We start from the raw sequence: 16,375 nt of genomic DNA, 5'->3' as shown, positions 1-16,375 counted from the left end.
CCTTCTCAGAACAAGGAGCCTTAGGCACAAGAGTAGGGTGTGCCCGTAAGACAACTGTATCCTCCAAAATCCTCAAAAATGGGGCCAACCTCAAGAAAGCCCTGAACTCACCAACACATCTGGCAGAGGCAATCGCCACCAGAAAAAACACTTTCAGGGACAAAAACTTTGTCAACAGATTCCAGGGGCTCAAAGGGAACCCCCTGCAAAGCCTTCAACACCCAAGGAAGATCCAGCAGAGGTGGAGACAACACAGGACGAGGCCGCTGTAAAGCCAGTGATTTCAAAAGACGAGCCACCAGGGGTTCACTTGCCCCAAAAGGGGAACCATTGAAAGCCCGAATAGGAGCCCATTGGGCCCGAAGGGTATACAGGGCCAAGCCAAGACCAAAAGCCTCGTTCAAAAGATCCAGAACACAAGTCAGATCCAATTCCTCAACAGACCAACCAAGGCGCATACACCAACCAGTAAAATTGTCCCAATGCTTAGCATAAGATTGCAAAGTAGAAGGATGCCGGGACTGCTGAATGAGACCCTGAACCTCATGCGAACAACCACTCTGGATCAGAGACATCCGTTCAAGAGCCAAGCCTGAAGACCCATGGACCGGAACACCAGAAGTGGAACCAGAGGACCCATCAAAGGATAGGGATGAAACGGCAACGTCCAACCCGGACCCACCGCCAACTCCAACAACAGATGGAACCATGGGCGGCGATGCCAACCCGGCGCCACCAGAAGCACAAAGACCCAGTCTCTCCTGATCTTCTACAAAACCACTGAAATCATGGGAATTGGGGGAAAGGCATACAACAGACCCCGAGGCCACTGGAAGGACATCACATCCACTCTCCAAGCAGGCCCCAGGCGGCGGAAGGGGTGGCCTGTGAGATATCGACGGTGCTGAGGCCCCCGGGGGTGAGACAGACCGCCTGAGGAATCCCCCCCCCCCCCCCCCCCCCCGCTGAACTACTTGTGTCATCTACTGTTTCCCTGTCAGGGAGAACACCGGAAGGTACCCTAGGACAGCCGCGCTGGATATGGGGAAAGACCGGCCCATACGAGAAGCCCAAACAAATAAAATAATGCAATACACGGTTGCGGACCCGACTTCGGCGGACCGCCTTAGAACAGACCTGGAGCAGGGGACCCACCACGGCTCAGCAGCCCGGGACGAGGCCGACATTTTGGATGCGGTCTGTGACTCCAGGGTGGCGTTAGAAACCAGAATGGACGGGATGGCCATGGACATAAACCATTTGCGCCTGGATCTTAGGAAGGTGGCAGTCAGGGTTACCACCACGGAGGGGGACCTGAGCGCTCTGCAAACTGAGGTCTGTCAGCTGAGGGAGACGGTAACAGCTCTCCAGGATCACACAGCCCGGCTGGAGGTATGCTCAGACGTGAGTCCTGTGCTCTCCACGCCACTGGAGTCAAGCTATCCTGGCTGAAGACGGCTGATAGCCAGAAACTGGTCCTAGGATGCTTGATTCTGGTCCAGGGAAGACATGGCTTGGCAATTCGGGCTGGACTGTTCCCATGAGGCACAGGGTCAAGGCTGATTTGCATATGGCCATGTCTGAACTGGTGTGGTGTGGTGAGCAAAAAAAAATGGATTTAGGCCCAGATCTCTGTACTGGGGTGAATGTATGACATTGTTCTACATTCTGTCCATCAACTGTTGTTATTGCGGCTAGAGGACCGCGCAGAAGATGCGGAAGGGCGGCCAAGAAGGAACAATCTTCGTTTCTTGGGATTTCCAGAAAAGGCGGAAGGGCCGGCGGCGGACCTATTTCTCGAAGACTGGATTAACATAACATTCCCGAACCTCCGACTCTCCAAAATGTTTGCAGTGGAGAGGGCTCACAGATCTCTTGGACCGCCACCAACACCAGGATCCCCGCCTAGAGCCATGATAGCCCAACTGTTAAATTTTAGAGACCGGGACGTGATCCTGCAACACATTCACACCACGGGCCCGCCCAGATTTGAAAATCATGACATCCTTATATACCCCGACTATACCAAAAAGGTGCAAGAACTACGGAATTACTTCCTGGGTGTCAAACGCAGGATGCAAAGCCACAATATTAAATACAGCTTAATGTTCCCGACCAGGCTCCGAGTACAATACGGCGACAAGACACACTTCTTTGGTAACCCGTCGGAGGCGGCTGATTGGATTGACTCGCTGCGCTTGGATGTCCAAGACCAAAATCAGGGCTGGCAGGAGCAGAGACGCCAGAGCGGTCGGCGGCGGAACCAGCAACGTCGAGATGAGGAGCAGCAACCGAGGGGACGTGATTTGGCAGATGGAGGACGTATCATGGTGGGACCAGATGGCACTCTCCTTACAGAACTGGAGGCGATCCCAACACAGAACCAGTTCTCTCCATTGTGTTTGATATAGGAAACACAGTTGGAGTTGGGAGGTGCCTCCAGCCCGGTTGTTGGGAGTTCTGGAGACAAGTGAGTGGTTGACTTGGTGCTGAGATTGAGGGATTCATGGTCATGGACACTGTGAGTATCTGTTTTGACCCGTGGGGCACTTGACTTTCCCAAGAAACTTGTATGAGAGGGCATTGGCCCAGAGGCATTGGGAGGGGGGGCTGGAAACATCTTTTTTGAGGAGGTTACACTATTACGCCCATATATAGTTTCAACTTGCCGGCTGTAGAGTGCTGACCTGGCTAGACCACTGATCGGGCGGGGCTTCGCGGTGCCAGTCAGTTGGCTGAATATCAGAGTTGGGGGAGAGGGGTTCTTCCTGACTTGGGAGAGTACCTTCATTTTTATTTGTTATTTCAAGTTGAGGGGGGTGATTTAAGGGGTGGGTGGAGCTCTGGGGCGTGGTTCTGAGTCCTCTGACCAGGACCGGGTTATGAGAATGAAGTACTACCGCCTTTGCGTGGGGGGAGTTGGCGTTTCACGATGTGGTTTTGTTTGGATTGCTGCCGGATCTAGACTTAGTTGCATCACTGGAAGCTGGAGAAGTCTGCATCTTGAGGGGTCACGCTGCAATTTTACGGTTGGCTCCAAGCTTTCCATTAACAAAACGAAATCACAGCTTTACGCGGTTGGATCGGAGAGAGACTGGGAGGTGGCCCAACGCCCGGAGATGGGAGTTCCATGAGTAGAGGACACGCTCTGCTATCTGGGGATATGGCTCGGAAGGAATGCGACAATTTTTTACCAGCATAAGATGGAGAGGATAATTTGGGATCTGCAGGGTAGTATTGCCTTCTGGAACACACTTAAACTCTCCCTAATGGGGAAGATTGCCTTAATAAAGATGGTGGTCCTGCCTCGATGTCTGTACACAATGCAAGGTCCTTCTTTGAACTTCCGCACCGGTTATTCAAGGAACTGGATGCATGGACAATTGATATCCCGAGGGAGGCACGCCCGTGAGTCCCCACCCCCCTTCCTGTCCAGGCAGGACACAACAGAGCCATCCACACAATTGGGAGGAGTACATGATCGGGACAACTCCCGATTCATTGTGCATTACTGCAAAGTCCTCTAGAGGAGGACCTGGCTGGCACAGTGCACACACAGCATGCGGCATAAGGCAAAGAAGAGCTCCCCTGAAGTCCGCTAGAGCAGTACATGGGCACGGGGAGCCCATTAATAGAGATCGTCCCAGCATGCATCGCACACCTCGACCACCCCGGGGGAACATAGAGTCTGCTACAGCAGGGCCCCCAACCCCACTTACCTCTAAACAGTATACAGCACTCGGAGTAGTGCAGAAACAAAAAAACAGGTCTTGGATACGGTGTTGTATCCTTTTATATGGTTGGTGGAGTACGATAGGGGCCATATTGGTGGGATATGGAGACTAGTAAGCTAACTGAATTTTCCTTGGAGTTTCTGTGCGAGCATAATGCTCATGTGTGATTACTGTGGCGAGGAAGACAGACGAGGAGGTAATGCTTTTGGAGCCAATTTGTTCTGAGGATCGATGGATTTTACGTTGGAGGACAATATGAGGGCCTCACTGGTCTTCTTACTTCACATTTAAGCAGTTTCACTATGGCAACTGTTGTGGTGGAAAAACTTTGAACAAGCTTAATCTGAGCCTGCGGTCTTGACATAGAATGACAATTTTTCAGCTGTTGTATCACAAATTTCCAACACACAGGCGAGGATTATCCCGCTCATGATTGTATGATTTTGTCAAATCTAATACTTCAATGTTTATTCCATCACAATCACCTGCGGCGTACACCAAGGATCTTCCCTCAGCCCGACCCTTTTCAACATCTACATGGCACCGCTTGCCAACATCGTCCGAGCGCACCACCTCAACATCATCTCGTACGCCGATGACACCCAGCTGATCCTCTTCCTCACCAAGGACCCTGCCACCACCAAATCAGTCAGTCATATAATAAAAAGCTATCATTGGCTATCAATTAAAAATCGCATTAAATTCAAGTCACTCTGCCTAGCGTTCAAAGCCATTCATAACCAGGGCCCTAGGTTTCTGCAAACTCAGCTCTCTACCTACTGTCCATCTAGACCACTGAGATCGATGTCACTGCACCAACTAGTAGTACCACGCACCAGGACGGTCACATGGGGAGACAGGCGTTTCACGGTATCTGCAGCCAGACTCTGGAACTCGCTCCCACTGACAATCCGAGCAGCTCAATCGCTCCTCCAATTCTGGAAACTGGTGAAGACTTGGTTGTTTAACCAGTAATGGGTTCTACATTTAGATGCTGCCACCCTCAGAGATCCTATTTGGTATTCATAGCGCCAAGACGCCCACGGGCAAACGTATGCGCTTTAAAAATTGTATTAATAAATAAATAAATAAATAAATAATAAATAAATCCAACCGACACGAGGGAATGAAGGTCGTCACAGAGTGGATGAAGACCAGCCATCTGAAACTGAACTCCGTTAAGATGGAGGTCCTCATCCTCTGCACCACCCCGTGCGCATGGGATGACTTCTGGTGGCCAGCCACATTAGGAGCTGCCCCGACACCCACCAACCGTGCAAGCAACCTGAGGTTTATCCTGGACTCAACGCTCTCAATGACCTAACAAGTCAACGATGTCTCCTCCTCCTGCTTCAACACCCTCCTCATGCTCTGCAATATCTACAGATGGATCTCCACCGAAACCAGAAGGACGGTCACCCAAGCCCTCGTCAGCAGCAGGCTAGACTACGGCAACGCCTTCTACACGGGAACCACGGCCAAACTCCAGAAAAGACTCCAACGCATACAAAACGCCTCCACACGCCTCATCCTCTGAATCCCATGCCACAGCCACATCACCGCCCACCTGAGAGACCTGCACTGGCTCCTGGTCAGCAAGAGGATCACCTTCAAGCTCCTCACCCACGCTCACAAAGCACTCCACAACCCCTTACCAGCATACCTCAACGAATGACTCACCTTCTACACCCTGAACCGCCAGCTTTGCTCCACTGACCTCGCCCTCGCCACCGTCCCACGCGTCCGCCGAACGACCACCGGCGGCAGATCATTCTTCCACCTCACCGCCAAGACATGGAACACCCTCCCTATCCACCTGCGACAGACCCAGGACCTGCTGACCTTCAGGAGACTTCTCAAGACCTGGCTGTTCGATCAGTAGCTGCTTCATCCCCCTCCCCCTCTAGCGTCTTGAGACCCTCAGTTGTGAGTAGCGCGCTCTACAAATGATTGATTGATTGATCACTATTTGATGCTTGTGTGAAATTTGCTTGAAACTGAGGTTGCATGTATGTTCTTTATTGTGCTCGAAGGAAATCTTTCTTGTTGTCTTGGAGATCTGAACAGATGAATGAATCCCATTTGTTCCCACTTCTATGTATTGTGTCCCTGGTTCCAGCTGAATGCGTTGGCTGGCTTGGCCTGTTGGTTCATTTTCAACAGATGGTTTTTTCAGTGTCTCGTTGTTAAGATCTTCACAAAGAAAGAGGAGGAGTTGTTCAGTGCTTAGGGTTTTGTAGAGTTTTGTGGGATCTGATTGGTGGTTGGTTTTTATAGGTAATGTAGTTTTATATGTTCAACGTTTTTTATTGACTGCTGATAATTTTGCAGTAAAGATTGGGAAGTATAATCCTCACTTCTGTGTCATTAATAAAGCTTGAAATTTTTCATCCCTCCCTATGTCATTAATGAAGAAAGGACAGGGCGACATGGAAGTAATTGTTCATCGGTTGATGTGGCTAAACCTTATTTGAGCAATATTTTTAGGGATAAGTCTTATACCTGTGATGCATTTGTACTTAAAGAGTCGGTGTAAGAAATTCATACAGAAGAAAACAACAGGAGCCATATCCAGGGGGTATGTGTAGTTGGAGTATACAATTGGATTCTGCCAAATTTAAGCAGTTCCTAGTGGCTGCATATAGAAAACATGTATTGGCTATCATTCAGATCCTTTTGGAGTTAGGTGAGGTGGTGTTAGCCAATATGTTTTAAAATCCTTCTTGTAACAGTGAATGAAGTGGGACTGTTTACATTCAGATGGTAGTGATTTCCATATGTGGGGTTGATAGGAGAAAATCATTTATTTTTATTTTAATTTTATTTATTGCTTTTCAGTTAACATAACATAAATACAAGTAAAACTTGTTCACATTATGGGTACATATCGATACTAGATTGATTACATATAGTATACAGTTACATAGGAATCTAACATTATGTAGCGGTGATAACTGTAGGACTCCAGACGTTTCCATCTATGACATAATAATTGTTGGAGTACTGTGGCAGTTTACAGTGCACCCTAATTGTGCCGGCTTCACCTTCCCTCATATCTTAGTCTACTTGACAGAAATCAGGCACACTGCCCCTCCAACCTCTGGTGCTCCAGTCTCGTTCCCTATTAAATATTGTTGGCATAAGCGCCAAAATCCTTTAGGTCGGCTCGGGGGGAGGGTGGATGGGGGGGGAAACTATTTGCTGTATGTGTCCGCTTGGGTATTGTAAGGAGAGAAGATTTGTAGTATGTTTTTTCTTTTCTGAATCCTTGGGGCTGATTCAGTTATCCAAATGTAGTTTTTATGATGGGCATTTAGTAGCTCTGCAGTGTCTGTTACTAAGTACATTTAAATAAGCATTTGGATTCCTAAGTGAGCCAAATAGCGATTCTATTTCAAGGGATTTGTTGTCAAAATAGCGTAACACAACAATCAGAAGAGCCGCAGTACGAATAGTTTGAATAGAGAAGGTGCACCTGATTTTCAGAATACCTGTGATTCCTAAAAGCTCTTGCTTACTAGTGCACTAAATGTCTTATCCATGTATTCATTCCTGCATGGGAGGAGTGTCTATAGTCAGTCATAGAAATGATCAGTGACTGGACCACCATTTTAAAGTGTCATTCAGGTATAAAGAGCTTTAGTTTCCTCACAACTCTCAGTGGCATTAAGCACTCCACCATATTTTTGAACTGCGTGTTGAGCATCAGTTTACCATGGAGGTTGCAAATTGGAAAGTTATCATTTTCAACAATGATATTGTGTTTTTCAGTGAATGTGAGAGAACCTAGCCAGATGTCAATTGATAAAATGGAGAGGAGGAGCTTACCAAGGTGAACTGGATTTTCCCTCTGGATTTTGATGAGATATTCAGACTGGAAAGATACCCTTTCTGGAAAGTTGGTTTTTAGTTTTGAATACTAGTATGCCATGTGACTCCATTTATATGTTAGAGGACATGACTGTCAAATGGATCTTTGGGGCATCTCATATGCCGATGGGTCTAGGCGTGCACGTAAAATCTTACATTTTTACTTGTGTGCGGTCTATGAAATAGAAAGTGTACTATTAGAGAACCTCTCTGCCAATACCCAATTGGGATTCTGGTGTGTTGTGGATGGAATGATCAACAGTGTTGAAGGTGGACTTGGGGGGGTCTTATGAGGGCTAGATGAAAAACTTCACACTTATACAGTATTACCAGCATACCAGCAACAATGTTTATTGTGGCTGTTTTTCTGCCGTGTCTAGTTCTCAAACCTTATTAATATTTAACAGTTTAAAACACACACATATACTGGTCGCAATAGAGGTGGGGAAATAGTTGATGGACCTTCTGCATGTGTGGGTTGGTCTTCTCGTGTTTCAAATGTAGATTTTGTTGTGGAGGTTAGTCGTTGACCAGTTTGACCCATAAAGTTGGATGTGGAGGCCGGTGGCATTGATACTTGACATTTCAGTTCTTTCATTTTGACAGCAGAACTTGGTCCTAGATAGGTTTGGCCTTTGAGGTTGATTATGAGGGTTGATTGGAGATCAGACCTGAAAAAAGTCACCCTGCTATTAGGTACTTAAAGCTTTTGGCGGCTGCCTCGGAACAGGGAGTAGAGGAATGGATAAAAAATAAAATAAATACATACTTACCTTCGCTGCCGCACGTCTCTCCTCTGTCCACTTCATCTCCTGGAAAGCACCGTCTGTTTGGCCACTCAGACAATGCCTGAGAGCCTGGGCATGTTCTCCACAGGGTTGTGCAACACAGCCCCATGGAGAACATGCTAAGTACGTATGACAGGTTGGCCGGCAAACTGTCATGCCTACTTAGAGGAGTACAAACCACTCCTCACTCTGCTCTTGCATCACAGAGCCAAGACCCGACCCGCCCTGACTCTGAGTCCCGCATACAAAACTAAAATGATGATAACGTCCTGTTATTATCATTTTCTTTTTTGAACTGCTGAAATAGCAGTGAGGCCACGCTCCTCTGCTTTAGCGGAGGCCCGGACACTGACTAAAGCAGTGGATTTTCATCTTAGAAATTGTGAAGGTTCATTGGTAATGAGAGAGGAGACCCTAAAAAAAAGACAGTCATAGTGGTGGACCCTTCAAGCTGTGGAGGTTATTATTGATGGTGTAGCCTATAAAATGGACTGTGGGGAATAAGTTCAGGCCTATCTGGTGTGGGTGAATAGTTGATCTATTGAAGGAAAACTGTCCATATTGCAGGTACAGTACGTGGTCTGTAGTGTTGATTTGCTTGTGTCTGCAAATATTTGGTATACTGGCACTACCTATCAGGCTTCATCCATGTGATTCATTAGAATGTTCCACAGCAAAGTGATATTAAATAGCGACTCCTTTTACTGGACAGGCATAAAGTCTCTGCCTCTATCTACCCACAGGTATCATGAGTGGATGAAGTCCGAGGAGCTGCAGAGACTGACTGCTTCTGAGCCACTTACCCTGGAGCAGGAGTTTGAAATGCAACGTAGCTGGAGGGACGACAACGACAGTAAGAAGCATCACTCATCCACCTCAGATGGGTTTGAGAAGCTCTGGCTCATTCTATACAGTGTCACCATAGACCGCAGCACCGGCAAACGAGTTCCTCCATGGTTTGATATGTAGTGTCCCTAAGAAACACATGTGTTAAGAAGAAAAATAACATTAGCCAGCACAATCTATCCATCCCATATGCTAGCCTGGCTGGTACACTGTTCCTATGTGCAAGACCACATTATTGAGCAATCCCTCATGCAGACCCACCATCATGAAATCCTGCATGCCTTTATACCCTCATGCGCAATCTCATGTGCCCCTCTTTTGCTCATTCTCTTGTGCAAGCCCACTTTCATGTTGATTGTTATAGATAGAGGGGTCCCAGACTGGGAAAGGGGAAAGAATTGTAACAGATAGTAGAAAACAATATGTTACATAAATGAAAAAACAGAGAGCAAATCTAAAGTGCAATGTTTTAATTCACACTGTACTAGAAACCTTATCACTGGTTGCACATTATAACACAAACTTTTTTAGGGGAAAGGGGAGGGGTGTGCTGTGAAGGGATATCGGTGGGGAAATATTTAGAAAAGACAGTCTTCAATCTCAGTCTTCAATGAAAAACCAATAAATGCAATCCTTCATATTCACAAAAGGCTTTATGATTGATCCCCTTGTCAGGGGTCACACGGGATGCATAAATCAACACAATAGTTTATAAACCATGCTTCTGGGACAGCTGTATGGATCCTGCTAGCGGTAGAAGCTGGTATGGTAAAGTAAAAGTCTACGTTTCGACCCTCAATGTTGCAGGGGTGGTTTCCCTTGCGGCGCGGGTCTTCGTCAGGACACAAGGTGGGAGGGAAGGGAAGGAGTGGGGAAACCTCCTAGGGGTAAAAATAGAAAGCGAGAGTCAGGAATGGGTCCCAAGAGAGATCCCTAGCTGACCATAGTGGGTGTGACCACACTTGGGGAGAGCAAGTTAAAAACACATACTGAGACGGAGGATTAAACTACACACTTATATAGGTGGTACCAACCAAGCTAGGAAAAAGCTAGAAAAAACGTGTCTGCATGGAGTGAAAGTCTCATCCTACAAAACGCATATTGCTCATTCATGAGCATCCAGGATGCCTTCATCATAAACGTCATGCATATGATTCTCATCACGTCTCTCACAGATAGCTCCACCATGAGCCAAAAGGCATTCCATAGGGCCATACTCAACACATGGATATCGCATTTGCACCCTTACATTTACCTTAGAAATAGGAGACCGGACTTTGTGTGGGTAACGAAGGGTTAATGCCAAACCGTGTTAAAAAATCACTGTGGAGAAAAAACACCGTTCATTATATCCAGGACACTCGGGGCAATGTTGGAGGTCTACCGTTTCATTTGGAGGAACGATCATTATGCGTGAACAGAAAAGGTAGACAGCTCACCTGTCTTATAGAAATTAGCAGGGGACATCGGGCGGTTCAAATCACAACTTCCAGAGCTAATCAGACGCTACGATGGGCGTCTTCTGAGGGGATTCGTCTGCCTGGAAGGATATATTAAGTATCACTTAACCTTGTGTCCCGTCCGTAAACCGGAATACATGAAAAAAAAAAAAAAATAACGAAACAAAGTCATCTAACAGCCTGTCGCTCACCTGTCCTTACTCATACCGAAGAAATGAGGCAATCGGACCTCACTGGGTCAAAAAGATTGTCCTCAATAACTCTATTGGCCTCTCTCGTGTGTGAGTACCTAAAAGGAGAGAACACCCTTGTTACAAATACCCTTGGTGTGATACCGTCCACTCAACAAACAAAACATCGGAGGCACCGTTCTAAATATGCGATTCTTACCTATTTTACTAATGTCCAAAACACACAAAGATATGCAGAATCCGCCGGGCCGACCGATAGTATCCGGTTGCGGCTCGTTACTAGAACCCCTGTGCCGCTATGTGGATTTTTTCCTGAAACCTTTGGCTGACAAACGGGAACATATCTGCGTGACACCACTCACACCATCAATATTATCAATGGCCGTCCTTTTAATCCCAGTGAACAACTCTTGGCAACATGTGACATAGTGTCACTATATACAAGCATCCCGCAAGAAGAAGCCTGGGAGGTGGTCACATTAGCCCTGGATCGCTGTGAGGCACCCACACGTGTTCCCACCTCTTATCATCTTGTTACTCAAAATTGCCATGATGAGAAACTTTTTTGTTTTTCAGAACTGTTTCTACCTCCAAACAAAGGGAGTAGAGATGGGGGCAGCCTTCGCCCCGGATCTAGCAATAATCTTCATGTCCATCTTTGAAGATACCTTTATACTCAATGAATCCAATCCCTTCAGATCCAATATACAACTTTGGATGCGTTACATAGACGATATCCTTTTGGTATGGACAGGAACAGAATCAGAAATTGTATCTTTCCATGGATGGCTAAATACCAGATTGCAAGATATTCAATTCACCATCCAGTCTGATAATAAGAAAATAGACTTCCTCGATCTGTCCATTGTGGCTGAGGACGATACCCTCCATACGACCCTTTTCAGGAAACCAGCGGAGCGTAATTAATTACTTCAATACTCCAGTCACCATCCGAGGGGTCTCAGAGATAACTTGCCATTCGGCCAATTTCTGAGGATTGGGCGCAACTGTAGCAAGAAAGAGTATTATATGGTGGAGTCTGAGAACTTGATGTCACGGCTGATCGAGCGAGGTTATCCCAAACGACTCATAAAAAAAGGCAAGAAAGAGGGCATGGTTTAACCCCCGTGAGTCCCTGCTGGAACCCAATGAACGTACCGGCCACATGGAACAGCGTCTAATATGTGTAACCACCTTCTCCACCAAGAGTAATGCCATCAAGCGAACGATCAATAAACATTGGACAATGATTTCAGAGGACTTGGGCAGTAACATCGTACCAATGCATTCCTTCAAGAAGGCCAAGAACATCTGTGATCATGTGGTGTCCTCTTTTTTGCTGACACCGACTGCATCCACTTTACCAACAATGTGGAATTGGCCACCAATCTTGGGTCACTACAGAAGTGGCACATGCAAAGCATGTCCACAAGCCATTCAAGCCAAAGAATTTAATTTCAAGCACCACCAGATCAAACTCAAATCACATACGAATTGCAACACCACGGATGTGGTATATTGCATAATATGTCCTTGTGATCAAATATATGTAGGCCAGACACAGCAAAAGGCGAAAATGCGGTTTCTGCAGCATTGCAGTCGCATTAGGTGCAGAGTGATCGGAGCACCTATGGTGGATCACTGTGTGAAAGAAAACCACCCACCTGAAAGTTTGAAATGGATTGTACTGGAACATGTGACACTTGGCCCCAGGGGTGGGAATATAGTCCCGATTCTAAACATGAGAGAACTCCAATGGATCACATTTTTTGATTCTGTCCTTACTGGTCTCAATGAATCCAAAAGTAGCTTTGCACAATTAGCCAACCTGTAAGGACCACAGTCCCACAAGAATATATTTCAGTATCCTCTACCTATGACTCTTGCCTTCCTGTTTATTATGCGCCTTTACCACCTTGCAGGGTAGGTACGTGCCTTTACATGTGAATTATGTCCTGAGAAAACATTTCTATCCATGTGGCCCGGTGTTACACTACCATGTGTGGCAGGTGAACACTGCCTGTTCTATTTATAATTTTTGTGTTACGAGTAATACCAAATATAATGTGTCCACGGGGCGTTTTTACCACCATGTGAGGTAGGTAGGCGCGCACTAATCATGTTCCACCTTTTGTATGTTAATTCGTCTATCCACGGAGCCTGCGTATGTCAGGTCCACGCAATTGCTCAAATTATGATGTAACAAATGTGCTGTTATACTCTAGTTGGCAGTGTAGTTTCACCACCTGGTTGGTGTACTACACGTTAGAGTTGATTTCGTGGTTAACTGCCAGACAACTACCATTTTTAGAACCGGCACAGAATAAGGCTCATTGTGAGTACCCACAATACATCGGGATGTGTCATGAGTACGTACGATTCTCCCCGAGAATGGAAGACACCCATTCTTTGTCTGCCAGTAGTCATAGCAGCCCCCTTGGCAAAAATAATAATTTTTTTCACATGCTACCGAGCGTGTGGGGTAATGTCCCTGGGACACACTGAACCTATCAAGGAACCGGCGTTTGCTCTTGACTAATGTGAGCTTTTTTATATGCCACGGCGTCTTTTTAGCAAGAATTTATTAATGTTAAATTGGTGAACATAATGTGCGGGCCCCTCCATTTAATGACAATGCTGAATATCCAATGTGTATTCATGAATCCAAATCACCCAGTCTGTTTTTCCAACGGGAGCATGGTTGCCTCAGTTACTGCAATGACATTGCAGTCTTTCCTCACGGTTTTCGTGCGGATTAGGCCACGCCCCTGATTTCAGCTCAGCCGAATCGAGCCTCTTGGTGGAGTAGTTCACAGTTGTTTGCCGCCCAGCGAAGACCGATAATGGAGTAAACCCTTTTGCCGTTTTGGACATTATTACAATAGGTAAGAATCGCATATTTAGAACGGTGCCTCCGATGTTTTGTTTGTTGAGTGGACGGTATCACACCGAGGGTATTTGTAACAAGGGTGTTCTCTCCTTTTAGGTACTCACACACGAGAGGCCAATAGAGTTATTGAGGACAATCTTTTTGACCCAGTGAGGTCTGATTGCCTCGTTTCTTCGGTATGAGTAAGGACAGGTGAGCGACACGGCTGTTAGATGACTTTGTTTCGTTATTTGTTTTTTTTTTCATGTATTCCGGTTTACGGACGGGACACAAGGTTAAGTGATACTTAATATATCCTTCCAGGCAGACGAATCCCCTCAGAAGACGCCCATCATAGCGTCTGATTAGCTCTGGAAGTTGTGATTTGAACCGCCCATTGTCCCCTGCTAATTTCTATAAGACAGGTGAGCTGACTACCATTTCTGCTCACGCATAATGATTGCTCCTCCAAATGAAACGGTAGACCTCAACATTGCCCCTAGTGTCCTGGATATAATGAACGGTGTTTTTTCTCCACAGTGATTTTTTAACACGGTTAGGCGTTAACCCTTCGTTACCCACACAAAGTCCGGTCTCCTATTTCTAAGGTAAATGTAAGGGTGCAAATGCGATATCCATGTGTTGAGTATGGCCCTATGGAATGCCTTTTGGCTCATGGTGGAGCTATCTGTGAAAGACGTGATGAGAATCATATGCATGACGTTTATGATGAAGGCATCCTGGATGCTCATGAATGAGCAATATGTGTTTTGTAGGATGAGACTTTCACTCCATGCAGACACGTTTTTTCTAGCTTTTTCCTAGCTTGGTTGGTACCACCCATATGAGTGTGTAGTTTAATCCTCCGTCTCAGTATGTGTTTTTAACTTGCTCTCCCCAAGTGTGGTCACACCCACTATGGTCAGCTAGGGATCTCTCTTGGGACCCATTCCTGACTCTCGCTTTCTATTTTTATCCCTAGGAGGTTTGCCCACTCCTTACCTTCCCTCCCACCTTGTGTCCCGACGAAGACCCGCGCCGCAAGGGAAACCACGCCTGCAACATTGAGGGTCGAAACGTAGACTTCTACTTTACCATACCAGCTTCTACCGCTAGCAGGATCCATACAGCTGTCCCAGAAGCATGGTTTATAAACTATTGTGTTGATTTATGCACCCCGTGTGACCCCTGACAAGGGGATCAATCATAAAGCCTTTTGTGAATATGAAGGATTGCATTTATTGGTTTTTCATTGAAGACTGTCTTTTCTAAATATTTCCCCACCGATATCCCTTCACAGCACACCCCTCCCCTTTCCCCTTTGTGCATGTGGGCTTATTTATTCTTATAAAATTAAAAAAGTTTGTGTTATAATGTGCAACCAGTGATAAGGTTTCTAGTACAGTGTGAATTAACACATTGCACTTTAGATTTGCTCTCTGTTTTTAGGTTTTGCCTCGGCAATGCGTACGAAGTACGCATGCGCTAGCAAAATCTTATGTTTTGCTCTGTGGGGTCGGGTATCCGCCCCCTCCTCCCATTGGCTAGCTCCATAAATGGAGGCTAGCCATTGGGAGCCGGATCTGTCCGTCAATCCCGGACCAGATTCGGGGGCGTTCCCGAGATTTTTTCCCTCTCCGCCTCTGCGATGTCGTCATCGCGGCGGTGGGCGGAGTTACGTTTTTTAAAAAAATTTGTTTGTTTTTCCCATTACGCGGCCGACCGCCGCTGGAGGAAGTCGAGGTGCGTGCTGCCGTTCCCTCCCCCCTCCCGCTGTCCGTGAGCCCCCCCCCGCCCACCTCCCGCGTCTCATGTCGTCTGTGCCGTTCCCTCCCCGTGTGTCCGTTCCGCCCCCCTCCCCGTGTGAAAGTGATTAGTTTCTGGAGCTCGGCTCGGGTCCATTCCCGCCCCCCTCCCGCTTCCCCCCTCCCGCTTCCCCCCTCCCGCTCGGAAGTGCATGTGCAGTTGCCGACTGTCAACCCGGACCTGCAGAGGAGACCCGGCTACTGCCACGCTGCCTATGCCCTGAAGCAGATCTCCAAGGTAAGAGGGTGCTGGGGGTACCCGCTGAGAGGTGGGGGGTGCCAGTGTGGCGAGAGTGACCCGCGTCTTCAAGGTGCTGGAAGTTGTCTTTCAAGGGATCCGGAGCTCTGCATCCTCGAAGGGAAGCGAGGGGGAGAGAGTGTCCCGTCTCCTTGCATTAAAAGAGGCGCTCCTTTAAATAAAAGAGTCGAGGACGTGAGGGGCGCAGGGTCAGCCGTGGGTGACAGCCCGGGGCTTGGTCCTGCGATAGAAGATGGTGTGAGTGAATGGGAGGTGCAGGGCTGGCCTCTGCGGGAGTAAAATGGATGTTAGGGATTTAAAGAGCCAATAAGGACGCCGGGAGCGGAGCCGGGTGTGGGGACCACTGGCGGTGTGGAGAAGGCTCGCCAGGCGGCGTCGCATCACAGTGGGCAGCAGGGGCAGGGGGCCTCTTGTGTGGCAGCAAAAAGGGGTGCCCGGCTTGAGCTTGCACTTTGTGGGAGGGGGCGCGGCATGGGTCCGGGGCCAAAACGCAAGTGGGTGCACAGAGATGGCCGGGGCAGACCCCCCTCTGTGCACACACGGAGTTGGCTGA

General features: G+C 47.4%; 1 protein-coding gene and 1 long non-coding RNA gene across 3 annotated transcripts in view; both read left to right on the top strand.

The window, feature by feature from the left end:
• NAT9 (N-acetyltransferase 9) overlaps positions 1–16,375 on the top strand; it is a 125,426-nt gene that overhangs the window by 19,549 nt on the left and 89,502 nt on the right. For both annotated transcript variants that reach the window (XM_078654473.1, XM_078654474.1), the window contains exon 2: positions 9,136–9,245. In XM_078654473.1, the coding sequence (XP_078510599.1) occupies positions 9,136–9,245 (110 nt within the window). The remainder of the gene's footprint in view (positions 1–9,135; positions 9,246–16,375) is intronic.
• On the top strand, positions 13,599–14,964 carry LOC144770167 (uncharacterized). Its single transcript, XR_013598816.1, has 5 exons — positions 13,599–13,774; positions 13,876–13,971; positions 14,083–14,183; positions 14,299–14,366; positions 14,741–14,964. It is a non-coding gene; the product is annotated as an uncharacterized LOC144770167 (long non-coding RNA).

The sequence above is a fragment of the Lissotriton helveticus genome, chromosome 7, assembly GCF_964261635.1.
Source record: "Lissotriton helveticus chromosome 7, aLisHel1.1, whole genome shotgun sequence".
Classification (NCBI taxonomy): Eukaryota; Metazoa; Chordata; class Amphibia; order Caudata; family Salamandridae; genus Lissotriton; species Lissotriton helveticus.
Note: the sequence above shows the minus strand (reverse complement) of the source record. Positions and strands in the feature narration are given on the sequence as shown.